The sequence below is a fragment of the Sorex araneus genome, chromosome 3 (genome assembly GCF_027595985.1).
Source record: "Sorex araneus isolate mSorAra2 chromosome 3, mSorAra2.pri, whole genome shotgun sequence".
Classification (NCBI taxonomy): domain Eukaryota; kingdom Metazoa; phylum Chordata; class Mammalia; order Eulipotyphla; family Soricidae; genus Sorex; species Sorex araneus.
In genome coordinates this window covers 133,726,082-133,753,650 of record NC_073304.1, presented here as the reverse complement: position 1 = coordinate 133,753,650, position 27,569 = coordinate 133,726,082, and the positions used below count along the sequence as shown (strand labels likewise).

Here is a 27,569-nt window from a genome sequence, read left to right as displayed (position 1 = left end):
ATTGTCATGTCTGTGAATAATGGTCTAAACCTTCATCCTAAATCTTATAAATGTTTTTATAGGAAATGTGATTACTTGTAATTAAATTCTTTTCACCAGTACTCTTGCTGTGAGGAAAACAAAGCACAGAACTGCCTTCCCACATAACTTGTAAGACTTAAGAGCACATAATGTCCCAGTAAGTAACCCTACTCCTCTGTTTTTATTAACTAAGGTTGGGTTTCTCATAGGATATCTTTCAGAGCTGCAGGAAACAGAACCTCTGAACTCGAGTTTGACACCTCAGTGAGATTTATGGTCATCTATCTGATTGTGGTGTTCTCAATCAAGTCTTCTGCTCATTTTTGGTTTGATTGGTTGGTTTGGGGTGACACCTGGCAATGTTCAGGGGTTACTCCTGGCTCTGTACTGAGGAATTACTTCTGGCAGTGTGCAGTGGGCTGGGGGTGTGGGTAGGTAAGGGGGGCTCTTGGGATGCTGGGAATTGAACCCAGCAAGGCAAGTGCCCTAACTGCAATGTCATCTCTCCAGCTCAAGTCCTCTGCTTTTGAACTCATTATTTGGCTTTAGAAGTAGAGAACATAATCAAGTACACTGTTTGGATTGCATCTATAAGAGTGGATGGACATTCTTTTCTGCAATTACAAAGAGTATTGAGGCTTCTTTCCATTCTACTAAAACAAAAACTTTATGAGACTAATTGATGAAATAATTGTATTTTTTCTTCAAATACTGATTTCAAGGAGAATGTACCAGTTACTTTAATTGAAAAAATACTGTGAATCTTTGTCTTATATTCCCTTAAAAGGGTTACAGTGACTTCCACCCAAATTAGGGTTCGCTAGTTAGTGCTAAGTTCTCACAGTACAAATAGATGCTAACAGGTGAAAAATATGACTAGAAACTTTGGGGCATTCTTAATTTATTCCTTGGGAGTTGGTACTGGGAAAGGATTAAGGTTTTTTGATTCATGTTCTGAGAAGTGATGGGTTGCATGACAGTTAATGGCATTCATGAGGTCAGTTATTGGTCATGTATGAGAGATACCTAAAAGTGAAGCAAAACACAAGGAGCCAAGAGCACATGGCCAACTGCAAGAAGGCAGACACAGATTTATGAAAGTATAAGCACATTTAGCAATAAGCTCAGATAGTGACTCTCCACTAAAATTATGTACCTTCACTTTAGAGTCTGCCCTAGCCAGATGATATATTTAATAGCCTGCAACAAGGTCTAACCAAAATGAGCGAAGTGATATGCCTCTTCTGAGCTGGGACCAATATGACACTAGAACTTCCATCAGTTCCTGAATGACCACATGAAATTGATCACTAAAAAAAGGTCAAGGTGGTCCAAGTTAAATGTTCTTCCCAAGTTCACAGCCAGTCAGTGGCAGAGGGGATATCAACATTATGTCTTTTGACTCTCAAAAGCAAATCTCATTTGGACAATGTGAAAGAAACTTCTGCCCAAGCCACTATGGCCATAGTGATTCATGACCTAGTCTCAGGAAACTGGGTCAGCTCTTGCCTCTGTCTTCTACTATGTGACTTGCACAAATTACTTAATTTTATTTCATAAAATGGAGATAATTATGGTGTTACTTTTATTTAAAAGTTTTAAATTATGTTGTTTTTCAAACTTTATTATAAGCACCAGCACTGTATCACTTTATCACTGTCATCCTGTTGCTCACTGATTTGCTCGAGTGGGCACCAGTAACATCTCTGTTGTGAGACTTGTTGTTACTGTTTTTTGGCATATCGAAATGCCACAGGGAGCTTGCCAGGCTCTGCCATGCAGGGGGGATACTCTCGGTAGCTTGCTGGGCTCTCCAAGAGGGACGGAGGAATCAAACCTGGGTCAGCTGCGTGCAAGGCAAATGCCCTACCTGCTGTGCTATCGCTCCAGTCCAGGGTTTACAAAATTATGAATGTGTATTTCAAGCATAAAACATTCCTGCACCACACCGTCTATCAATATCTATTTCCTTCTATCATTGTCCCAGTGGTGTCCCTCCACCGTATTCCTTTGCCAGCATTAAGTAGGCTTCTGTTAGTCAAATGTGCAGAGAAGTGCCTGACAAGTAATAAATGCTATTGGAATGTTTGACAAAAGCAAGTGAATTAAATCAAATCTACCAACTTCCATCATCCCATACACTTTTCCAGTATCATTATATCATAATTGTGCCAATTACCTTATAGCTTTGGATTAGCCAATGCTAATCTCATTCAATTGTGGCCTCAGAAACAACTACCTTTCATCTGACACAGTTTAACCTAACACAAGATTACAAATAATCTTAGAGCCAGGGGTCCAGAGCTGCTGTTTCATTGAGGAAGAGTGTCACTTCCCATTTTTAGGAAAGATTAGGATCACGTCAGCACAGATTCTACAGATGACTTCTAGAAATCTATGACTATAGCACCTCAACCCACACTGCTCTACCCCAATCAGGTTCATTGTGTCTCTGCTACCCTCTGAAAATCCTTCTATTAAACCTTTTGTTCTTTTACTCTGTGGTTAGCAACCTCTTGTCATTTTCAACCTCTTGTGTGAATGTCCCTTTGACCTCCTACTTGGTCTTCATAATCCCACAAGCAGCTTCTATTTCTACCCTCTTTTTTCTTAATTTATTTATTTTTAATTAGTGAGCCACAGTGAGGGTACAGTTACAGATTCACATATTTTTGTGCTTGTTTTTCCCTCATGCAATGTTTAAGAGCCCATCCCTCCACCAGTGTCCATTCTCCACCACCAATGAACCCAGTATCCCTCCTACCCCCCTAGCCCCGTTCCCCTCCACCCCGCCTCTGTAGCAGGGCATTCCAATTTGATATCTCTCTTTCCTTTTGGGTGTTGTGGTTCCAAATAGGGGTATTGAGTGGTCATCCTGTTCAGTCTCTCGTCTACCTTCAGCACGCATCTCCCTTCCTGAACAGGATTTCCAATTGCATATTACTTGACTACCCTCTTTTTTTCTAAAAACAAAACAAGACATTATCATCATCATCATCATTCCATTGATCATCGAATTTCTTGAGCAGTCTCAGCAACCTCTCTGTTCATCCTATCCCTGAGATTTTAGAAGCCTTTCTCTACTCGGCTTTCCCAATGATGTCACATCGGAGGCTCTTTCAGGGTCAGGGGAATTCCCAAATGTTTCCCATGGTGTATGAATATGAATCCCATGGTGTATTCATATGCCAAAGCCAGTAACAAGCTGGGTCTCATTCCCCTGACCCTGAAAACAAGACAAAAAATAGACAAATCCTACTCCATCAGAATTATGAGATGCTACAACTGCAATCCAGCTGTTCACTCTCATTCATAAAATATTCAAGCTTCTATCTTAGTCTTTTCCACCAGCCCAAGTCTGTTATCTTGTTTGGTGACTTTAGAACCATATTGATGACAGTCCCAGACTCAACGCTACTTTCTGAAATCAACCTTTCCTCCACTGTACCTCAGATAACTTCTATTGTAGACCTTAGTTGGCAAAGCTTCTTCACAAAGATATTTTCTGTTCTATTAGTTCATTTCCCTAATTTTCATACTCACTAAAATCTGAAATCCACCATCAGTATTTCACAGTTTTCTCTAGTTTTTCTTTTACTTTTTTTATTCTGTAATGTTTCCTTATGATAGCTTCCCCTATAACACTCCTCAACTCTTTTTGCCCTTTTCTTCCCATAAAATAGGGAGAAAATACTGATTGAACCCAATGATCCAACTTTTCAAGTTAAGTAGTGAAGCAATAGATAGCATTGCAAAAATAGCATTGTACACCTTGGGAAACTTGCCTCCTTTTACATTCATATTCTCAGCCCCCACGGTACTCAACATTATTTTTACCCTTTCCATGATATTGACTTCTCCAGTGTCGAAAGTTTTATATCCGCTTGCTCCAAATCTCCTACTCTTCTTCATTATCTTTATTATGTATTATCTATATTCAGGTCTGCATGACGCATCACTCTCCTTTCCATTTGTTAACCAGGACCATCATCTCAGCTTCTATCAAAGATTCTTGAATTTATTTATTTATTTGGGGGCTTTACAAGCAATGCTCAGGGAGTCCTGGAACCACTTATAGCCATATTTCACCAACTGGGCCAGAGAATTTAGTGCTGGGCCTGAAAAGTGGAGCTGCTTGGGTCTTTGGTGCCAGGGACCACCAGGGCTCTAGCTAGCAGTGCTCAGAAGCCATGTGGTTCTGGGATTCACTCAGGTACCACCATGTGCCAGCATTTGCATGGGCTCTCCTGACTACTGAATGATTCAGCCCAGTCCTATTCTTGCCTCTCTGAGGAACTAATTCTAACTAGTCTTCTGCCAATTGTTCATCATTTTTAACTTACTTTCTCTTTGGCATCCAAGGTAGCCTAAAATCCCTAATCTTAGAACAAGTGAACCAGGGCAGGAAAGCAGTTCATCATATGAGAAATATGCATATGAGAAATATGAGTTCAATCCCTGGAACCTCTAAACAAAACCATCAAATATAAACAAAAAATAAACCTAGAATTCTGGTTTTATAAAAAGCAATAGAAGAAACTTCCTTAAGGAAAAAGTCTATCCACTGATAGAAAAGTAAAGAAGATGAGAACAAATATATGTTCAGTTAATTGAGTAATATAAAACTTTTCCTCAGTTCTATGTTAAATATAGTATTTTCATAGTAAAATTTAGATACGACTTATGTAAATGCTCTATCTCCATTTCCCTCCTGTTTGCCCATTTCTATGTCCCAAATACCTCTGAATTTGTTCTCTTCAAGATCTCCAACAACTACCCTATTGCTCAGTTAACTGAACATATATCTGTCCTCAAGTTCTTTACTTTTATGTCAACAGACTCTTTCCTTAAGGAAGTTTCTTCCATCATTTTTACAATACCACTACTCATGGTCTCCACCTATTACCTTGATATCCACATGACAACTCAATCTTAGTTCCCTGTCCATTTGATAACTTAGATGTTCATCATCTTCACTTACGTATCCCATGGACAACTCAAATTTTCTATACCCACTACAGGTCTATAGTATATATACTGCTCCCCCCATCTTTTCCCCTACAACTTAAAGTTATATTTGATTTTTTCACTTCTTAATCTGAAATCTGATTTACGAGCATATCTGTTGGCTCTGTCTCAGCACTGTGTCTTACATCTACCCATATGTTCACTCCCTTGTATACATTCCTTCATCTTTGGTCTAGATTATTTTATTGTAAAACTTCCCAATATGTATCGTTCTTTCCAAATATGTATGTTCTCCACAAACAAAATAAAGTCACCATTCAAAATCTCTTTAACGGCTCCTTTTCTGCTAATCTCAGAACAGCCAGATTCTCTCATGATCATATCATCTTCCACAAGTCTATATAGCACTTTATCTTACACACTTTGCTCTGGTTTCCTTTCTGCTCTTTATTTGGGCCCAAATCTTCACCCTCTAAGGAGTTGGTGTTTGCAATTTTATGTCTGAGCTGCTCCTCCAATTCTTTGCATGGTTAACTAATTCTTATCCCTCAACTCAGAAGTAATGGCACTTTTCCACCAAGTTTTTCCTAGTTTTTGGTAGTTACCTATAGACAGACCCTATCTTTGTTCTTTTTTATATCCTGATAAGCACTTATAACAATCTATGATAATTATGTTAGTAATAAATTATTGCATCTCTCCTAGAAATTGTCCTTTATTGAGGTTTTGGAGTGATATAACTGGGCAGCATGCTGCTGCATGTGACCAACCCAGTTTGACCCCTGGTATCTCACATAGTCTCCCAAGCTCCACCAAAAGTAAGCCCTGAGCACCACTGGGTGTGATCCCAAAACCCCACCCCTCTAGAAAAAAAAAAGTTCTTTTCTAGTGAATCTCCAGCATCTTAGCACATCCCCATATGTAATTTGTAAGTGCTAAATGAATGTATGAATGAACTTGTGGAATACTTATATGTGGGCAGATTGTGATTTTTTTTTTTAGTGAACAGTATTTCATTTGTATGGCTCCAAACTAATCTCTGAAATCTAAAAAAAATTCACCTTCATTTCATTTAATATTCTTTTAACTTCTGTAACAACCTAACAACAACTGAACATTTCAGATTTTGTGTCTTATAGACACATATTTTCTTCAATTTACAGTGCTAGTTAACCAAACAGAACTATGAAAAGTTTTAAAGATATTCAGACAAGAAGGGTTGTGCAGCTTTATGAAATAAAACTGGGCTGGTAGTCAGTTAACCTGGAATGACTAGCATGATTCTGGGTAAGTCCTTATAATTTTCAAAATGTTGAATTACTCTTTCATGAAATGAAGTGATGAAATAGAACAAAATGCAAGGATTTGATGAGAGTCTGAAATCTGCCTCCTAAGAAGAGTGTCTCATATAAGCTGGACTCATACATAAGTTCTAGGGTTTTGACTGTGTAACTTAAGTTCAAGTTCAACCATGGGTACAATTTGTGACCAGGCTTGCAGCCAGGGGCAGTGGCTCCTATGGACAGAAGAACTTAGTACATATCTATGTTTAGCGGTAATACAAAAGGTACTCGCTTAGATTGCTAGATCAAGACATAGAACCTTCCTGGGACACAATTATAGCAAGTCTCCTGCTAGCACCTATCTTAAGATAAAGTAGCCATGTTAAAAGCTCTCCTTGGCTCTCAAAGGAGCCCACAGATGGTCCCTCATGTAGTCACAGGCTGAGCACTTGGGTTTTATGGATGCTGAGTTTTTCTTTTAAAGGGCATCGGTGTTGCTGATATGTAGCTGTTGCCATCCAGTTTGGCTCCATGTCACTGGCAGGATCCCACAGAACTTCTATTTTACACCGCCTCCTAAGTGCCATGAAAAACTCCAACGCAAAGGAACAACAGACACATACAGGAGCTCTGCAACTAAAGTAAAATTGAGTCAAGGGTTTGAGCACTCTTGGAGCAACTATTCAGAGCCAAGAAAAAAGGTGCCGCTTCATTAATGAGAGGGTTACTCTTTGAAGTTCTGATTCCGTTTCTGTTTTCCCCCCTTTTCACATCCCTGTCCTTTGTTCATATTCGAAGTGAGAACCATGCTTCTTCATGGCCCACAGCACACAATTCTTTCCTTATTTGGGCATATCATTGAGTTTATAATTGAGTTTGTTGGGTCTCTTTGAATTTACTTTCCTGCATTTCCTCCTCCATTTATGAGCAAAATTAAGACCCTGGGTATTAACATTTATTTTCGGTTTATCTGGGAGCTCAGCACTTGGCTGAGGATTGAAGAAAAGCAGAGCAGACCCATGATGGGTACAGGAGTCTGTACTGGGCCGTGTGCTTCAGGGCACTGAGGTCACTGGGAGAATGTGGAATCAAAAAGCTGTCTGCCGGACAGCTGTCTGCTGGAGCAGTACAGCGAGCGGGTAGGGCATTTGCTTTGCACACGGCAGACCCGGGTTTGATTCCCAGCATCCCATATAATCCTCTGAGCACCACCAGGAGTAATTCCGGAGTACAGAGCCAGGAGTAACCTCTGTGCATCGCTGAGTGTGACCCAAAAAGAAAAAAAAGCTGTCTGCCATAGGTAACTTCAAAGAATCTGACTCTTATTACTACCATCTGCTGTTGGATACTTAGAGTCACTTTTTGGAATTCCAAAGGTCTCTCCAAATTTCCAGTGTTTTCCAATTGATGTATATTCTCCAGCTTTATCTTATCGGTGTTCTAGTGGAGTGTTTTGCTTCCATAAAAATCTCAGCAGAGAAACTGCAGTTATTTCACACAGTAGGTATAGCTTCTTGTAATGTTCCAGTGAGAGGAACAGAAACTAAATAGCTCTCAAGCTTTTTTTCAGCCAATTGTAAAGTATGTACCTTTTCAGGAGAAATAAAAAAAAAGAAAAGTGGAAGCTATGAACCAGGATGCCTTGAAATGTCTGTAAAATATTTTTTCCCCTCTAGGCTGATATATTGCTGTAAGAAGTGATCATGCATTTTAAAAAAATCAGTCTGTATCATTTTATTTCTGAGTATACTGGTGATTTTGATTGCATATGTGTCTTTATTCACAACATAGCTCCAACTCCAATTAAGTCAAACATTCTTTATATTATTGCTAACTTAACAGGCTGCTGAACTTTTTCCTCTTCAAGAAGCAATAATGATTTAAATTTTCTGATATTTATAAAAAACAATTCTATTTCTTTCTCCCCCAGCTCTAGTCTCTTTACACAGCCCACCGAGATTTTCACACCAGGGTATGGGAAGGTATAGTACCCACACGGATATTGGGGAACAGCATACAATTGGTTCAAAAGTTTAGTTTGGCCTCAGTCCTTAGTAAATGTTTGCTCTACTGAAATATAGCTCCAAATAAGTTAATGAGTAATGGGATCTGAATATTGCCATTTTGTCTGATTTTTGCAAGGCTGTCCTCTGGTTTAAAGTAGATTGGCTCTCACTGATGACTTTCCCAAGACCTTGTAGCATCTAGAGAAAGAGTTGGAGCATAAAAATGTAACTGAGTAGTCCAAGAAAGTCACCATGTCAAATAGAAGGCTCTTAGACCAATAGAAGGCTGGACCAATAGAAGACATGTAACCACAGTGATGGAATGTCCATCTCATACTGCTCTCAAAAGTATTTTTTTTAATGTTAAGTTATTGCTTCTCTGTATTGTACATGGTGTCCTATAAAAAAGATATATGTCCACAATTGAGCTTTGAAAGAATACCACAGGGCCAGTTCCATTTAAAGGGAATGAAGTCAAGCAGTAAATTTGCTGGTCACTCTTTTCATATGGACTGTATCTTAGCCAGCAGTTGGTCTTTGATGTACTAACAATAACCCTGGGCTCAGGAGGCAGAGGAGGATCACCATAACACTGAAGCCAGTCTACATTTATTACAACTTAGAGACCAGACCGCAGGGTAACGCACATCAGGGAGCACAGAGGGTTGGCTCAAAGCTGATTTTCCCAGTGAAAAATGATACTTTCTTCTCTCACTATCTATCTTGCCTACTGTATTCATTATTGCATTTTAAATTAAAGAATGTGGAACATATATAACTGGATAGTTCTGTGGAATTTCACCAATGAACACCCCTGTGCAACCAATACTCAGATTAGGAAACAGAACTTGACCAGTGCCACAGATGGCCACAGATGCCCCCTTACACTCCCCCCTCGTGCTTGTACCCTGATAGTTGTATTCCCAGAAAAGGGAATCCAGTACTCACCCTTCCTTCCAACAACAGAGATTAGTTTTTTCTGGTTATGAACTTCACTGGGCTGGAGCAATAGCGCAGTGGGTAGGGCGTTCGCCTTGTACTCGGCATACCGGGGTTCGATTCCTCCGCCCCTCTCAGAGAGCCTGGCAAGCTACCAAGAGTATCTTGCCTACACAGAAGAGCGTGGTAAGCTATTAGTGGCGTATTCGATATGCCAAAAACAGTAACAACAAGTCTCACAATGGAGACGTTACTGGTGCCCGCTCAAGCAAATCAAAGAGCAACGTGATGACAGTGATACAGTGATGAACTTCATATAAACAGAATTATCCAGCATATACTCTTTTCTCTTTCTCTCTTTCATAGACATAACATTGGTTTACAAGAGAGTAAATATTTAGAAGGCTTATGCATAAAATGTTACTATACCACACCCACCACCAGAGTGTCAACCTATAACCATTAATTGTCTAAAAGATGGTTTTAGCCCTCTCCCTATGCTCTAGAAAATCTTAGTTCTGTTGTTAGAGTCTAATTATTAGTTTTTATTGGACACTGTCCATTAGTTCACCTCCTTATCTCCTTATACACAGCATAAAATGAGACGATCTGGTATTTACCTTTCCTCTTCTGGTTTGTTTTACTAGCATAATACCCTCCAGTTCCATCCGTTGTTGCAAAAGGCAAGATTTTTTTTCTTATGACTGAAGATTATTCTGTGTGCATATATTAGTAAACATGCATTTATAAACATATATGTATTTGTAAAATATATATCACACAAACACACCACAGCTTCTTTATATACTATACCCTCTTAACTCATTTATATATCTTTGAGCACCTATGTTTTTTCCAAATCTTGGCTATGTAAACAGTGCTGCAATGAACACAGGTATACATATATCATTTTGAATTAGCATTTTCAAATTAGTGCATTTGGATAGATAACTAGAGATGAAATTGCTGGGATTCATATTCCAGCATTGATCTATTTTTAAGTTTTAGAGAAACATGATGTTTTCCACAGAGATTGAACCAGTTCACATTTTCACCAGAAGTGGTAAGGCTTTCTTTTCCTCTACACACTCAGCAGCACTAATTGTTTCTGCTGTTTTTGACATAGGACCTTCTCAGAGGTGTGAGATTTACCATTTTAATTTGGATTTTCTTGAGGCACTGCTGATTTGTATTTTTCATGTGCCGTAGCATATATTCTTTAAAAGTACCTCTTCCATTCAACTACATTTGTGAAGTTCTACTGTTATGTGCAATTATTGTTGGCCAGTTCCCACTGAAAGCATTAATTGCCTTATTCTCCATTCTACTTTTGATGGACATTTTGGCCCTTTCAAGTTTGGAGTTATTTTAAGATTGAGACCATTTCAAGATTGGAGCTATGGTAAGCCTTCTTTTATACTTCTTTTAGTGCATTGCTAAATATGTTTTTTTATACACTCAGATTAGGATACAAGGTGAGAAGGTATGTATATATTCTATTTCAGTAGTCACTTCGGAAAAATAACTTTCCAAAGTATCTGCTTATATTGCCAATATGCATTCTATCTTCTTCTTCAAGACTTGGAAGTCTTCCCAGTGTGTATATGTGTGTGTGTCCATTTTACAATTCTGGTTGGACAATATTTTGTCCAACATTAAAAATGGTCATAATTTAAAAAATTGTTATAAATAAAAAGTTAAAAAAACAATTTTAAAAATTGTTTTTTTTAAAGCTTTCTCCTACTCAGTGCTCAATTCTGATACAATAATCAGAGTATAAACTACTAGTTGAGTTGAAATGGGACAGGTTTAAAACTAATAGTTAGAGTACAAATTGAGAAGAGAGAGGTTTCTAGAAAATACCTGGAGTATGAGACACAGCCTATCAAAGACAACACAAAACATAGAATTCACTAATGATACAGAATAGTCAAGGACTTGGGAAGATTAATGGAGAAAGGTCCAGAATCAGAGTGACCCACAAGTTGATGTAGATATTACCAATGCAGTGCCGTACTAAAAACAGAAATATATAACTCTCCTCTCGATTATGGCAAACATTTAAAAACTCTTGACTTGTTCCTCAGAAGGCCTTGAGGAAATGGCTTTAGTGACAGACTAAGGAAAAGGAAAATCTGATTAGTCACGATGAAGAAATTCTTCTGGCCAGCAACTGTAATTAAAAGGCAGAATATACAACTCATAGAGCTGGTGGAACTCCTGTCCCCAGGCGTGTCCTGTTTCTCTTGTTATGTCTGGGAGAGGAAGGTAGAAAGGGTGCCCCTTCATCAGGGAAAGTGGTTACAGACTTAAATTGTTAAAGCTCTATGAGTGATGAATAACATATTTGCGGGCACAGTTCCATTCCTACCATGCAGCACACAATTTTGCAAGCAGTAAAACTGCACAAGGGAAACCATTCAGAAAAGAAGATGGAAAGAGATGGACGTGTGTATCTTGACTCAGAAACAACCTTTGGTGGGTGGAATCTTGTGCCAGCAAAGTAATCCAGAGCCTTTTCCAGCTCTTAATTTTGCAGTGGCAGGTTCATTTGGGCCTCACCCTTCTCTGGAGCCCAACCCCAGCCCAGAGGTAGAATGAGCAGCTCCATGACACAGTGCTAAGTGGTTGGTTGTAGAATACTGGGTAAGTTCATCATGATCATCTGCTTCCTGAGATGACTTTGTATAATGAGTGTGAAGGGAAGCAGCTCAATTTAACCAGTAAGCCAGCTACTTTCACTCACTTCTATGAACTCATTTCTGCTCTTTCCTTGCCATTTCCAACATGGGAGAAGATGCCAATAATAATCACTTGATAAGCATTCTTGATATGCATGAGGCAAAAATGTATCAGTCACAAAGATGTAGCGTGGCCTGAAGCAGTTCCTTTTACATGAAGTACTCAGAAAAATCAGAAGTTCAGCCTTGATTTCTTGATATTGTTCTGCCAAAGTTTCTTCAGTAGCAAATCGGAGATGACCCCACTGGTCTATTATGAGATTTTAAGGAATAAATCATATAAAGTCCTGACAGCAGAGCCTGTCACAAAACAAAGGTCAATTGTTCACTTTTATATCTTCATCATCAGTTTTGAAGACGAAGCTCAAAAATTAAAATTGTTCCACTAAGATGACTATTCATAAACAAGAAAAATGAAGAACAGAGTTTATATGACCTGCCCACGGTGGTACTTCTCTGTAATACCCATCACCCAAACCATGCTTGTATACCAAGTATGGGCCTTATACCATAACCTTCACATGATCTAGCTATTATTACCTCATTTTACTAAACAGGGCATGGAAGTATAGAGAATTGTAAGACTTTTCCTCAGGAAAAAGTTTTTACATATTAGTTAAAAGCAAAACTGGAGTTATAACAAATCTAGACCCCTAACTTTGCTCATTCTACCCTGTGATTTCTTTTGGTTGATGGGACATTAAAAGCCTTTAATCCAAGTAAAAGTTGCAGTGTGCTTTTCTCTTTGGGTTTGCCTTTGCCTACCTGCATTTTTCCATATGCATGGAAGAAAGGCATGACAGATAGTCTGCTGGTTGCAGGAGATAGGGAGACATATGGAACTAAAAGCATAGTCAGCTAGAGCTTGGCACCAGGCCTGCCCAGAAGTAATAATCCCTAGACCCAGATGCATGAAAATACATGACATTTTTACGGGTTTTGAAATCTGGGGGTAAATTGTGATGTAGAAACATTGAGCAATAGCAAAATAAGACCTAAGTAATAGCAAAAATAGCTAAATATTAAATTCTCAGTGCTTTCTGAGGCTTAACTCTTATAAGAAAGTATACATCTAGTCCAGAGCTCTAAAACTATATAATATATGTATATATTTATATATAATGTTCATCTTCTAATAAGCTCCAAGGAGATTCTGCTGCCATTGCTGCTATTCCACAGACCAAAATCTGGGTACCAAGACTTGATAAAGTACTCCAAGTGTCTCACCAGTATTTCTGGACAACTGCTGCAACCAATGAATACCAGGGCAGTGATGAGCTACCTTATGCACAAGGGAAAAGTCTTTGCAGCCCATTGAGAACTGTGTGAGTTTCTAGTAATCTGCATTCTCCTAACGTCCCATATGGCCATGGAGGTCAGCTCATTTCCTGGGCAAAGGATTAGAAACACCTACTGAGAGCTCCACTTAAAAATATTTTTAGTCTTTTTATTTCCTGGAATTTGAAATTTCCCCTCCATAATCCTGGCTTACAACTCATTTAGGCTTATAACCAAAACTGGAATTTTAAGTCACAGTGTAATTGAGTCCCCAGGCAGGAGAGATAAAACCTATTTCTGGTTTTCTTAATTTCTCGTCAGACATTGCATAGGAACAAGGAGATGTAAAAAACACTAGAGATGGCCGTATTTTTTTTTCTCACCATTTTGATGTTAGTGATGGCTTCAAAGGTTTGAAACTTCAGACTGTTCACTTAAAATATGTACAATTTGTTGTCAATAATACTTCAATAAAATCTATTTTAAAAATATAGACTCCACTTTCCCCCACATTTTCAATCATATTATTTCCAAAAGGTGACTAGAATTTCAGGCAGTGTTAAAAATTGTTCATTGGAATTGGAATAAGTATGCTAATTGGACACTGAGGTCAAAAATTGAGTATCATATGGCACCATTTTCAGCATTTCTGCATCCTTTATACTTTACTCTTTGTTATTTTTGAAAATAGAGATGTGGTGGCCAGCAGGAAGCAGCCTATTCCATTTCCGGTCTACCTGCCATTTTCCAGGTCACTGTTATGGAACATCTGAGGATTAGCATGCCTGAAAATGCAAGTCTGGCAACTAAGGGCCCCAAATTTTAAGACAGAACATTCTATGACATGAACCCTGCAACAATATCTCTTCTAGAGAGAAGGGAGAAGGTGGGGAGACTGTTGCTTTCTTAGTGTCATTTTCAGACAGCACTAGATGCAAGATGACTCAGTTTACTAAAATGTGCCTGGGTCAGGCCAACAGGAAGAAGGGGTAGTTAACTTTCTATTTTCACTTCTATTCAATTTACAAAAACAACTTTCTAGTGACACACGGCTGGTCTGTCATTGCTCAGGCACTGATACTAAGCTCTAGTTATCAAATCAATTTGGCCCCCATCTTTTTCAGTCATTTTGGACAACCCTACACCTTTCCGGACTTCCTGTTGCACTCAACCTCCCCCTTCAAAAACAAACAAACAAAAAACATGGGATCAGACTCACAGAAGAAAATACCCAATTATCTCTCTAGACAGTAGAATAGCCTGATTCTACTGCTGTCCACAGGAGTATCCCTCTCAGAGACTAGCAGACTTCAGTTGTGTCAAAGATAGCAGGAAGCAGTGGCACCTCTAGGAAGCTCTTGGGCCTTCCTATATCTTCACTTTCAAGAGAAGAGGTCGCCAGCTCCAGGACTAAGGTTGCTTTGGGTAGGGTTTCCCAGAGGCAACATCTGAGACAAAGAGGGAGTAGTATTTTAGGGATATGAGTTCAGGCAGCTCTGGTAGGGGAAGAGAGAGAAGGCAGGCAAGGTATAGAATAACAAAGTGAGAATGATGGGCAGTAAATGCTTGGCTCCAATAGAAGCCATGGATACTAGCACGTGGCTTTATTAGGATTGAGCACCATCAAATCTTGGGTTGATTGATTGGCTACGGAAAGAAATCCTGCTGTATTTTCTGTTCACTCAGGTCTTCTTCTGAAGTTCCCAAGGGAAGGGAACAGATAAGATTTGAATGATCTTATGAGTTAATTTGCAAAAGAAGAAATTGAGAAGAAAACAAAAGCTTTTTATTTCTTCCAGTGACATACTCTCTGTTCCTTTAAATTTGTTTCATATAATCCTATGTATTAAACAGACACTCTATCGCATATCCTCAACGATCTTTTATTTTCTGGGGAAAGTTTTCACTGAAATCTTTATTCAGCTTTCACTGAAAGAGGGTCTTTACCGTCATCCTTTTCTTGATGAAGCATACATAATCTTGAGCCAGAGACTACAGAAGATGTTCTCATAAGATGAGAAATAACAGAACCAGTGAAATCATTAGAACATTATGAAATAAGACCAGCTAAAAGACTAGAGATGATTGAATATAGGATAGACAGAGAAACTATTAAATAAGAATATTCAAGTTTTTTATGAGATGTTTTATGGAAAGAGGCCAGCCACCTGCCCAATAGTCTGGGAAGAACAAAGGGAAAGTGTTATGAAGATGTAGTAGAAAAAATTTAAAAGAACATCGGAGTAAAAGCACTCTGATATTGAAGGCTTCTAAAAACAAAACACCTTGTATGCCATAGAAAAGATAGCTGTGAGAGTCTTTCTTTACATTAGAAGCTATGAAAAACAAACTAGATTCTTCTTTAGTCAATAGGTAGTTCTTGTAATATCTGAGTTTCCATTTCAAGAATCAATCAGTGCCTTTTAGAACATGGCTGGAAGAGAATGAATGAAAGAATTTAACATGTAATAAAAATTCTTATGATTTTTAAAAGGAAAATAAAATTAAATAAACTTTAGTGCCATAATAGGCTGAGAGTGCATGCTTTGCATGTAGGTTCGTGGATTTGATTCCCAGCAGCACATGGTCCCCTCAAGCACTGCTGAGTGGCCTTCAAGCAACAGAGCCAGGAGGAGCTTCCCAGCACGGCCGGATATGGACCCCAAACAAAGAAGAAATAGAATGTTACCTAGTTAGTTCTACGTGATAGGTTGATTATTCTCACTTTCCCCCACCTCTCCAAATGCCAAGGAAATGTTGAAGAAAATATTAAAACAAATCACAATAGAATGGAAAGATGACAGGGAATCACTGACAGAAGGAATGATTTCTGATAGATGTGAACAAAAAGTAAACAAATAAAGCTTAGTTGAGTAAATGTAACAAAAATTTCTTAAAAAGTGTTTTCTGAGGCAACCTGGTGGGGTGTGGGTGAGAGCCCTCCCTGCTCCAAGTGACCCAACCCCGGCAGCCGAAAACCTCCAGAACTCAACCACTGACACACTCATGGCCGCTCTCCACATGCTTGGGCCGAGCCTCACCCATGAGTGAACCAATTTCTGGACACTTCACACTACATACCCTACCCATACTCCAAGAGTACTGCACCATATTTGATGGGGTTCAAAGTAGGAGGCAGTCAATCTTAGAGAAAAATATATATTTTTTAGCACAGCGGGTAGGGCATTTGCCTTGCATGCGGCTGACCTGGGTTCGATTCCTCCGTCCCTCTAGGACTCTGAGAGCCCGGCAAACTACCAAGAGTATCCTGCCTGCACGGCAGAGCCTGGAAAGCTACCTGTGGCGAATTCGATATTTGATATGCAAAAAAACAGTACCAACAAGTCTCACAATGGAGACGTTACTGGTGCCCGTTCAAGCAAATCGATGAACAATGAGATGACAGTGCTACAGTGCTATATATATATAGCACTGTATATATATATATATATCACTGCTTATATATATATACATATACATGTATATGTATATATATAAAAGCACACAAGGCTCAACCTTTAACAACATGTTAGTGATCTCTTATAGAAAGGCTTAATGGCCCCTGGGTGAAATACAACAATATTCACACTCTTTCCTCTAAGGATACTTTTTTGTAGCAATTTCAGTGGTTTTTTTCATAACTAACAATACAAAATATATTATTTCGGTTCTGCTTTGGGGCAGGGACTGGAGTTCAGGATGGAATCAAATATTGTGAACTACTTTATAAAATAAAAAATTTAAAATAAATAAATAAAAAAATTTACAAAGTGTTTTCCTAGAATTCCCACGCTATTATTTAAAAAAATGAGGCTCATCAATTTTACTACTGGGTAATTTCTCACTAGAAATGAAAACGTGCACAAAAAGGTTCACAGAGGAATATTAACATGGGCTTATTAATAATACTCAGAGTATTGGAAGCTACCCAAATGCCATCAGTGAAGAAACAATGGATAAATAAATTATAATATATGGCACATCAGACAATGACTTCAAAAAAGAGAAACCTTTTAATAACAGACACACAACACGAATCTCAAAATCATGTTGAATAGAAGTAGCAGCCACTTACCAAAATACATATGACATGATTTCTTCTATAGAAAGATGTTAAGTAGGTAAAACTAATCTATAGGATTCTGAGGAGACTGACATTGTTTGCAACGGGGAGTAGTGTGTTGCCTAGGAAAGTACATGTTGGTGATGATGGAGCTAATTTTAGTGTAATTATATGGGTATGAAATTACAAAAAGGGTAACTGAAGTTTTCATAGCCATTAATTATATTGAATTACTAATTTTAAAACTTTACAAAGGCAAAGAGAAGAAAGGGGAGGAAGAAAAGGAAACTGAACAGAAAGCTGATGGAAGAGTAGAGAAGAAAGTGCAGAGACATCACAGCAGGTAGGGCATTTGCCTTGCATGCAGCTGACCCTAGTTCAATTCCTGGCACCCGATCTGGTCCCTTGACCACCTCCAGGAATGGTCCATGAGCACAGAGCCCTCCAGCTGTGACTGAGAAAAAAACATTAAATGAGACAAGAGTAGAGAAGGGGGTCAGAGATATAGTACAGGGGTCAGGAGCTTTCCTTGCATGCAGCTGACTCCAATTCTATCCAAGGTGCTGTATATATCCCCAGATTTTCACTAGGAGAGATCCCTGAGCACAGAATAAGGAGCAGGCCCTAAGCACCACAGGGTGTGACTCCAAGGCACAAAAATCAGAACATCGGATAAGGTAGCATCCAGGACTGATTCTAACTGTTCCACACTTAGAAAATGCTGAGCTAAGGCAAAATACATGTAAGAAAAACAGAAAAAGATAAAAACATGAGACAAATCCTAAAATATGGAAGGAAGATCGACTTTAAAACTTCATTCCTGGTTCATACTCTAATTGGATTTCCAGAGGGTAGGGATATTGGAATCAAAGAAATATCTAAAGAAATTTTCTCACGTGGAAGATAAACTTGAGGCTTCAAGTTTGTTTGAAGTCAACTAAGGCAGAACATAGAACTATGTCTTGAACACAGCCTGATGAATTCTCAGAATATTATGAACAAAGAATATTATGAATAGAAGCCTCTGTCCAAAAGTCATACAAAAATAGCATGAGTCTTTTTACTGAAACATGAGATAGTATAATAAAATCAGATTATATTTTCAAATTGAGAGGAAACAAGGTAGAACATAATCAACTGTCAAATTAGTATATGAATACGAGACAAAGTTATATTAAAATCATACTATCTCAGAGAGTTTACCCTCTGATATCACCTTTCTAAAAGAACATTTTGAGCGTGTATTTTGGCAGAATAAAAGATGAAAATATGAGAACCAAGAAACAACCAAGTGGCATATAGTGTGAAGTCTAAGAAATTACTTCTATGATTGGAATGATAGAAAAAAGAAGAAAAATATCTAGGGTTAAATATTCAAATAATGTGATTAAAATTTGAAAGCTATGTAAAAAAAGGCATGTCAGACATCTTTGAGGGATTGTTATAATTATTGATTGATTCCCAGCATGGAGAGAAAAATGTAAGTTGAAACAGGTTAGTTAAAGTAGTATTTGGTAGAAGGGTAAGATAGAGGTTGGGTCACATCTGGTGGTGCTTTGGGACTAGTCTTGGATCTGTGCTCAGTGATCACTCTTGATGGGGTTAGGGACCGTATGGGGAGCCAAATATAGAACCCAGTCAGCCATGTGCAAGGCAAGTGCCATCCCTGCTGTACTACCTCTCCAACCCCAAGATAAGAATATTTTACATCAGAAGTAACTTCTATTTCTGTTAGCTACATAGATAAAATGTAAGGACAAAAAATTGGAAAACTAAGAGTATAAAAACATGGAAATATATATATATATTTTTTAATTTTTTATTGTGGAAAGTTACAAAGTTACAAAGTTTTCAGGTTTAAATCTCAGTTATACAATGCTTGAATACCCATCCCTTCACCAGTGCTCATATTCCACCACCAAGAATCCCAGTATAGCTCCACCCGCCCCCTCACACCCCAAACCCCCCCACGCCCCTAGCCCTGCCACCTTAAGCCCCCCCCCCGCCTGTGTAACTAATAAATTTCACTTTACTTTCACTTTGATTGCATACAATATTTCAACAAAACTCACTATTATTGTTTGGAGAGTCTCTCCCCTAAGGTCAGACCTGCTGAAAAGGAAGCATTAGATAATTTGTTTTCCATTGCTGAGGATGAAGAAGTATGAGGTCGAGTGACCACACTTAGCGGCCTCTCAGTTTTGGGTTTCTGTAATTTAGTATTTTAGTAACTAAGTCCAGAGAGATATCTGCCAGAAGTTGCATCGTTGCCAACTTGTACTTCTCAGTTACATTATATTCCACATATGAGTGCAATCTTTCTATGTCTGTCTCTTTCTTTCTGACTCATTTCACTCAACATGATACTTTCCATGTTGATCCACTTGTAAAACATGGAAAAATATTTTTAAATATATAACTCATCACGATAAATACAAATAAATTGTATTCATTGGTATATTTCATAAAAAATTAGTAATTGGTTATGAACAAGAGAGTTACATAAATCAGAAAAGGGATCGCTCAGGATGAGAGATGTGTGCTGAAAGCAGACACAGGACCAAAGATGATGGCCTCTCAGTATCTGTATTGCAAACCATAATGCCCCAAAGTAGAGAGAGATAAGAGGGAAATTGTCTGCCATAGAGGGAGGGGGAGGAGTTGGTTGCAGGGGGAGGCATACGGGGACACTGATGATGGAAGATGTGCACTGGTAAAGGAATCATTTATCATTGTATCATTGTATCACTGAAACTCAAACATGAGAGCTTTGTAACTGTATGTCACGGTGAATCAATAAAAATAAATAAATAACGAAATAAGTACCAAGAGGTTGACTCCATGGTTTGGAGGCTGGCCTCACATTCTGGGGAACGGGCAACTCAGAGAAGGGATCACCAACTATAATGTAGTCGAAGGCCATGTGGGGGAAGGGTGTTGCGGGCTGAATGAGGGCTAGAGACTGAGCACAGTGGCCACTCAACACCTTTATTGCAAACCACAACAGCTAATTAGAGAGAGAGAACAGAAGGGAATGCCCTGCCACAGTGGCAGGGTGGGGTAGGGGGAGATGGGATCGGGGAGGGTGGGAGGGATGCTGGGTTTACTGGTGGTGGAGAATGGGCACTGGTGAAGGGATGGGTTCCCGAACATTGTATGAGGGAAGCATAAGCACAAAAGTGTATAAATCTGTAACTGTACCCTCACGGTGATTCACTAATTAAAAATAAATAAATTTTTAAAAAATAAGTAAATAACATTTTAAAAAGAAATGGTTAATTCTTATTATTTAAGGTGCCACTGTGAAAACATAAAAAAGTTTTCAACTCGGCCATAAAACTATAACATCATAATTAAAGTGGATACTGCCAAGTCTCAGATAAACAAAATAGAACTGTAAGCAAGTATTCTGAGGTATTGCTTTCCTTGATTTGAGGACTTATCAATTTGGATGATATAATCAAAAATAAAATTCCATTTACAATGGCAATGAAACCTAGGACATAGCTTGTAAAACAGAAATGTGAAAAAGGGTGAAGGAAAATACAAAATATAACTTAAATATTACTTCAGAAATAAGTATCTTAGATGGGAGAATTAAAAATGATAATATTCTTAATAATTCCTCTGTTTGAAAAATCACATTTTCAATGAATTTCTAAATTGAATTATTTTAATAAGAGGACTTTTGCCCTACTAAAAATACTATGAAGCTATATTAGACAAAATAGTGTGGTAGAAATGACAATTTTAGCAAGTGATGAAAGTGGCATTTTGCATCAGTAAATGTAGAAAGGAAAACTAAATAAATATGATAGGTCAAATGGCTATTCACTTGAACAAAACCAAAGTTACATTTTATCTGAAAACCTTAAACCCACAAATAACTTAAACAAAGATTGTAGTTCAACACAGAAAATAAACAATAAAATTCTTAGAACAAAATAAAGATTTACTTTACTTGAGTAAAGGAAACCAAAAGTCGGAAGGGAAGAGATTCAAAGTTGATTACACTTAAAATGGAAAGTTTCTGCATGGCCAAAAGCAGCAGAAATCATGTTGAAAGACAAGAGCAGAGCAGATTGGTCCAAACATTTCCAAAGCACAAAGTGAAGAAAGCAGGTCAACATGGTAGCAATTTTGCAAAGATAGAGTCATGATAGCCCCTGCCATCCCTGTCCACGTGGCTTTTGGCAATGTTCCTTTGGTGGGCCTTCCTGTTAAGAGGAGTCTATTTCCTGTGTCCTGGGATCTGAGTTGACTCAATGATTTGTTTAGACTATGCAAGTTGACCAAGAGGCCTTACCCTTTGCTATACTCTCCTTCTGCTATCCTTAGAGTATAGGTTGTGGACCGCCATAATATGCTCATTCATGGTGAAAGATTATGTAAAAAGGGCCTAGGTAACTTCTAGTCTATGCAAATCAATAGAGAAGGTAATCTTGTGGAAAATCAGTGTAAGAACCACCCAGATGAACTACAGTGAGTTTCTGACACATAAATTTAAGAGCAAATGACCAAGTGGTTGTTTTAAGCCACTATGCTTTAGAGTGCTTAGGTATGTAGCAATAGCTAACTAAAACAGTTACCAAAACCCCAAAGGGACAGACAAATCACAAATTGGAAACTTGCTGAATCAAAACTACTGACTTGTGTCAAACAGAAGAAAATCTGGAAAGGAACAAGAAATTGGGTTCCAAGACCAACTGTGGTCTTGGCTTTGCCACACCACAGCAATATGGTCTTAGGTAAGTTACTCCAGTCTTTTCAGACCTCAGTTTCCTCATCTATGAAAAGCGTATACTTGCTAATTATCCTATTGGGTCATATACCTTAGTATAAAGACTGACAATTAAAAAAATATTTATTGACAATATAAAGATTAACACCTCTTGCTAATGAACAAAATTGTTTTGTTAATGAACAAATTTGTTGCTTGAAGCAGTAAGTACAAGAAACTAAGCTGTTTTACTGAGGGCAAATAAGGGGATAAAAGCTGAAAAGAACTCATAGAGATGGCTATTAGAAGACAGAACAAAGACATCTAATTTCATTTCAGAGTTTGGTTTGATTTAATGTTATTATAAAAGCAATCAGTTTGGAATTTTAGAAAGCTTGCCTCATTCTCACTACCATAATAAGTTTTAGCTCTGTTATTGATCTGTAGAAATTTATGTGCTTTTTTTTTTTAGCTTTTTGGGTCACACCCAGCAATGCTCAGGGCTGACTTCTGGCTCTGCACTCAGGAATTACTCCTGGCGGTGCTTGGGGAACCATATGGGATGCTGGGAATCAAACCTGGGGTTGGCCACGTGCAAGGCAAATGCCTTGCCTGCTGTACTATCACTCCAGCCCCAGAAATTTATGGTTTTAAATTAAATTGAAATTTAGTAGAAAGGCATTCATTTGAATTTCAAATAAAAGATTAATAATAAAATAAAAAATATTGTCTATGGACTATATATTTGGGAATGGTGTATTCCAATTGCTTTCACTTAAATATATAAAATAATAATTATAAATACATTTGTTATTGTTAAAAGTCATAAGAAAGAATCTGAGTATTTGCTTCACATAAGAAAAACATTTTACTGATATTTCATTCAAAAGTAAAAAACAGTTGATGATTCTAGGTATTTTTATGTGGCAGTTGTACACAACTGTACAACTTAAAAAATATTGAAATAGTGCAAAAACTGATGTAACTATTTTCATGAGCCAGATAACAAATTTTATACTTGAAGATTAAATTTTATATTATATTATATTTTATATTATGATATATTATGTTATATTATATTATATTATATTATATTATATTATAGTATCCCGCCCGCAAGGCAGAGCCTGGCAAGCTACCCGTGGCGTATTCTATATGCCAAAAACAGTAACGTTAGGTCTTATTCTCCTGACCCCGAAAGAGCCTCCAATCATTGGGAAAGACAAGCAAGGAGAGGCTGCTAAAATCTCAGGGCTGAGTGTATTAGAGATGTTACTACTGGTGGCCACTCAAGCAAATTTATGAGCAATGGGATGACAGTGATACAGTGATTCTTCATTTATTTTTGGGCCATACCCAGCAATGCTCAGGAGTTACTCCAAGTTCTGTATCCAGGAATCACTTCTGGTGGTGCTCAGGGGACCATATGCGTATCAGGGATCAAACCTGGGTTGGCTATGTGCAAAGCAAACTCCTTAGTCACTGTATTGTCTCTCGGGTCTCTCCGCAGCGGTAGGGCATTTGCCTTGCATGCAGCCGACCTGGGTTCGATTCCTCGGCCCCTCTCAGAGAGCCCGGCAAGCTACTGAGAGTATCTCACCTGCACGGCAGAGCCTGGCAAACTACCTGTGGCGTATCCAATATGCCAAAAACAGTAACAAGTCTAAAAATGGAGACGTTACTGGTGCCCACTAGAGCAAATCGATGAGCAACAGGGTGACAGTGACAGTGACAATGATCTCATAATAGCATGCCCACAGACACAAAATCAATGAAACCTATCTCTGTGTATGCTGAAACTGCCAAAATGTCATTTAGGTCATGCTCATGTGTGTAGGTCTGTAAGAATGCATGCCTGCAAATACATACATTCTTATTTGACCTAAGACCATTATGACTTATAAATATGAATTGTTCAATCTCTGTATTTTGTAGTGAGCACAATGCCTTTACCAAGAACTTAAAATATATGTCTTTGAAGATTTTTATACTATAAAGTAAGCACTTTAATTTATACAAGCAGCTTCCAGTTTCAGTTCTTCAATTAAAGCAATTATAATAATAATATCTAATTAATGGGATTTTGTGGAGATTTGAAAAATTTATATATGCATAAAATGGAAATTAAATTTGTATATAAAGAGTTAACAACAATGCCTGCTACAGAACTACAGAAACAGAAAAGGCATTTGACAAATCTTTATTATAATATTGTTGTCATTCATGCTATTTTATTTGGTGCCTTTAATATGTCAAAATCACAATAGTGTATATAAGGGTGTATCTCCTTTAAGTTCTCATCAACTTAGAAAACCTAAGTTGAAATAAACCTAAGGGAAATAAAATTTTTCAAATTTTAACCTCATATTTTTGAACATTTTAAGCTGAGATAATAACAAAAAATGTAACATGAAGAGTCATTTATGTAATAATTTGATATAAAAAGTAACCTTTCTGGATTCACTGAATGATTTTAGCAACTTAATATATCACAGCCAATAACTTCCAATGGAGTTAAAGAGGGCTTATAAATGTCCAGGAAATAGAAAGGATACAGTATTACACTTCTGTTTTTAATACACCTGCTACTGGTAAATTCACATTCTGGGGTCTGAAAATTAAGAGAAACCAAATTAAATGTCTTTTGCAGACCTCGGTACTTGGCAAGACATACTCTTTTCATTTGAATCATAATGTTTCTGTAAAGCCAGAAGGCCAAAGAAATAACTTTAGTCAGGAAGAATATAAAACTTTTATAATAACAAATTATTTTTTAAAAGTAAAATTATGAAATAATCTGTTTAACTCATCATTCTCCTTAAAGAAGAACAGGAAGTGGGAAGAACAAATATTATAAGATAAATCGAAGCTTGTGGATTAGCAACTATTTGTGACCCAAGACCCAAGATATTCATAGTAGCTTTAGTCTTTCTAAACCCTTTATTTCTTCTACCCTCTTGGGGCAGTTCTTCGGCCAAAGGCTCTTTTGAGAATTTAATCTTCCCTCTTTTGCTGTTGCCACTTGTACCAGCTGCTTCTCTCATTACCTTACTGTTCAGGCAGAAAAGACCAACCCCAGGTTATTCTAATGACAGCAAACACCTCATAAAGAAATCTGCCAAATTTACTTTTCCATAGAACATCATTTTTTTATGGTCTTTCATGAGTCCATGAGGAAAGAGAACATCATGTAAAAAAAAAACATGACTTCCAGAACTTTGAAGATATTAGGAATCAATCCTACAATGTCAGGCCGGCTGTTGTATCAGTATGTAGAAGAGTAGTATGTTCAGTTGGCCCACAGGAATTCTGGGTCAGACTCACTATATCTGCTGCCCATGGCATGGCAGATGAGAAGCCCACACCGAGGTAGGCTATGACTGAAATGTCCCAAGAGAGTGTTTGCCTCCGAGTGTACTTTTCCATGCCTGGTCTGGTGTCTGTGACCAGAGATACCCTGGCAGAAAGAAGATTTGGTGTAATTAATCAAGATTTTGAAATGTATGGCCCCTAGCAAGACTGAGGTTCGTAACCCAGTTGAACATCACTTTTTTTTTTTTTGCATCTGTAAAAGAAGAAGGTTCACTATAGTATATTCATTAAATCAGTTAAATACTGTGAAATGCTTGAAACAACAGCCAAAGTAACCACGACGGAAAAGTTTAAGTGAATTGGTTTCATTAACAGTAAAGTCATCGCCCCCCTCGCCCAGTTATTATATAAAGACTTAGAAATATGATTAAGCGGGGGCAAAGACTGTCAAGATTGGGGCACAATGAATCACGCTTTTCTCCCCAATGCAACACAGGCACTGCTTCGAGCAGGAGATTATTAGAAGGGAGATAATTCTGCTACTTCCTGAAAACCTCCTGCTGAATTCAACCCAAGCTCCAGGTTGACAGTTGTCAAATCCCTAGACACCAAGGAAAGGAAAAAAGCTTTCCTGAACAGAGGCAGGAAATCCTTACCTGAACAGACCTCCCTTCCCCAAACCAGAACTCACCAAGTGTGTGACACCCGCTACACCCTTCCCTGCCTAAGACCTGAAATAGGTCCACGGAATCGCATTTCTTAAGGCGACAGATAGAGAACGCCGCTAGGAAGAAGAGTGCTGTGAGTTTCTGAGCCTAGGTAGCCCCACACCAAAGGGGAACAGGTGCCTGGACTCCGACACCTCCCTTTGAAGAGACGCTGGGGGGGGGTTCACCGATTGGAAAGCGGGAGATTGTGACCCCCCTCCAGCTGTTCTTTCCCGATCTTGGGCAGTTTTCTGCAGAGGCAGAGTTAAGAGAGTTCTTTTCCGACTAAACTCCAGTTTACCGCTATTCTCCAGTTTCAAGTCCTCTTAGCCTCCTCCTGGCCCCAACCAAAGACGGGCGGCACCTCAAGGCGCGCGCGCACACTCACACAGACACACACACAGAGACACACACACGCTGGTGACAGATCCACACACACACACACACACACACACACACGTCTGGTGACAGACCTGGAGGAGCTCTTGTCCCACACATACACAGAGACCTGGAGGAGCTCCCCCCCCACACACACACACGGCTATTGACAGACACTACACACAGACCTGAAGGAGCTCCGACACACACACACACACACGCACGCACGCACGCGCGCGCGCGCGGCTGGTGTCAGACCTGGAGGAGCTCGCGTCCGGCAGATCTCGAAGCCGCAACCCGCCCTCCAGCCTCCCACTACAGTCACCCTGCAAACTGCAGCCCCCACAGTCGCGGGGCGGGGACTAGCCCTCCACGTGCCCGAGGCTCGGCCCCGGGCCCCCGGGGCCCCTGCGCACTCACCTGCAGCGGCGTCTGGCTGGCGTTGGCGGCGGCCGCGCCGGGCCCGTCGGCGGCTCCCGAGCCGCGCAGCACGGTGATGTGCAGCGTGAGCAGCAGCAGCCCCAGCAGCAGCAGCAGCTCGGCGGCCAGGCGCACCATCCTCTTGAGGCGCGCGGCTTTAGGACCCGGCGCGGCGGGCGGCGGCGGCGGCGGCGGGGGAGGAGGAGTCGGAGCCCGCGAGCCCGGCGGCGCGGCTCCCGCCTCGGCCCCCGCCGGGGCCCCGCTCCCCGGGCCCGCGGGGCAGGCGCTGTGCGCGGCCGCACGCGCCGGGCCGGGGGAGCAGGAGCCGCCGCCGCCGCCGCCGCCGCCGCCGCCGCTGCCGCACCACGGCGGAGCCACGGCGGGGCCCGGGACGTCCAAGCCGGCGGCGGAGCGCACCCCGGCGCGCCCCGGCGACGGCGGCGGCGGGGACGGGGGGCGGCTGGGCCCCCGAGCCGGGCCGGGGACCACCCTGCGGGCGGGGGGCGGCGGGGACGGCGGCGGGGCGGGCGCAGCCGAGCCCCCGAGCGCACATGGGCGCCCCAGATGTGGCCGCGGCGCCGCAGCTGGAGCGAGAGCGGCCGCCAGAGGAGCGCGGGGAGGAGGAGGAGGAGGAGGAGAAGGAGGAGGAGGAGGAGGAGAGGGAGGAGGAGGGCTTCAGTGGCGGCCCGGAGTTACCTCCACGCTCGGCTCCCCCGCCCTTGCCGCCCGGAGC

The 27,569-nt window shown here is 39.8% G+C and overlaps 1 protein-coding gene across 3 annotated transcripts in view; it reads right to left on the bottom strand.

Moving 5' to 3' along the window:
- Positions 1-27,089, bottom strand: part of ISM1 (isthmin 1) — an 86,110-nt gene extending 59,021 nt beyond the window's left edge. For 2 of the 3 annotated variants that reach the window (XM_055131502.1, XM_055131504.1), the window contains exon 1: positions 26,837-27,088. In XM_055131502.1, the coding sequence (XP_054987477.1) occupies positions 26,837-26,974 (138 nt within the window). In that variant the 5' untranslated portion in view covers positions 26,975-27,088. Of the gene's footprint in view, positions 1-26,836 lie in introns of all 3 variants that reach the window. The other variant, XM_055131503.1, reaches the window with a different exon arrangement.
- Between the last annotated feature and the right edge of the window lie 480 nt (positions 27,090-27,569).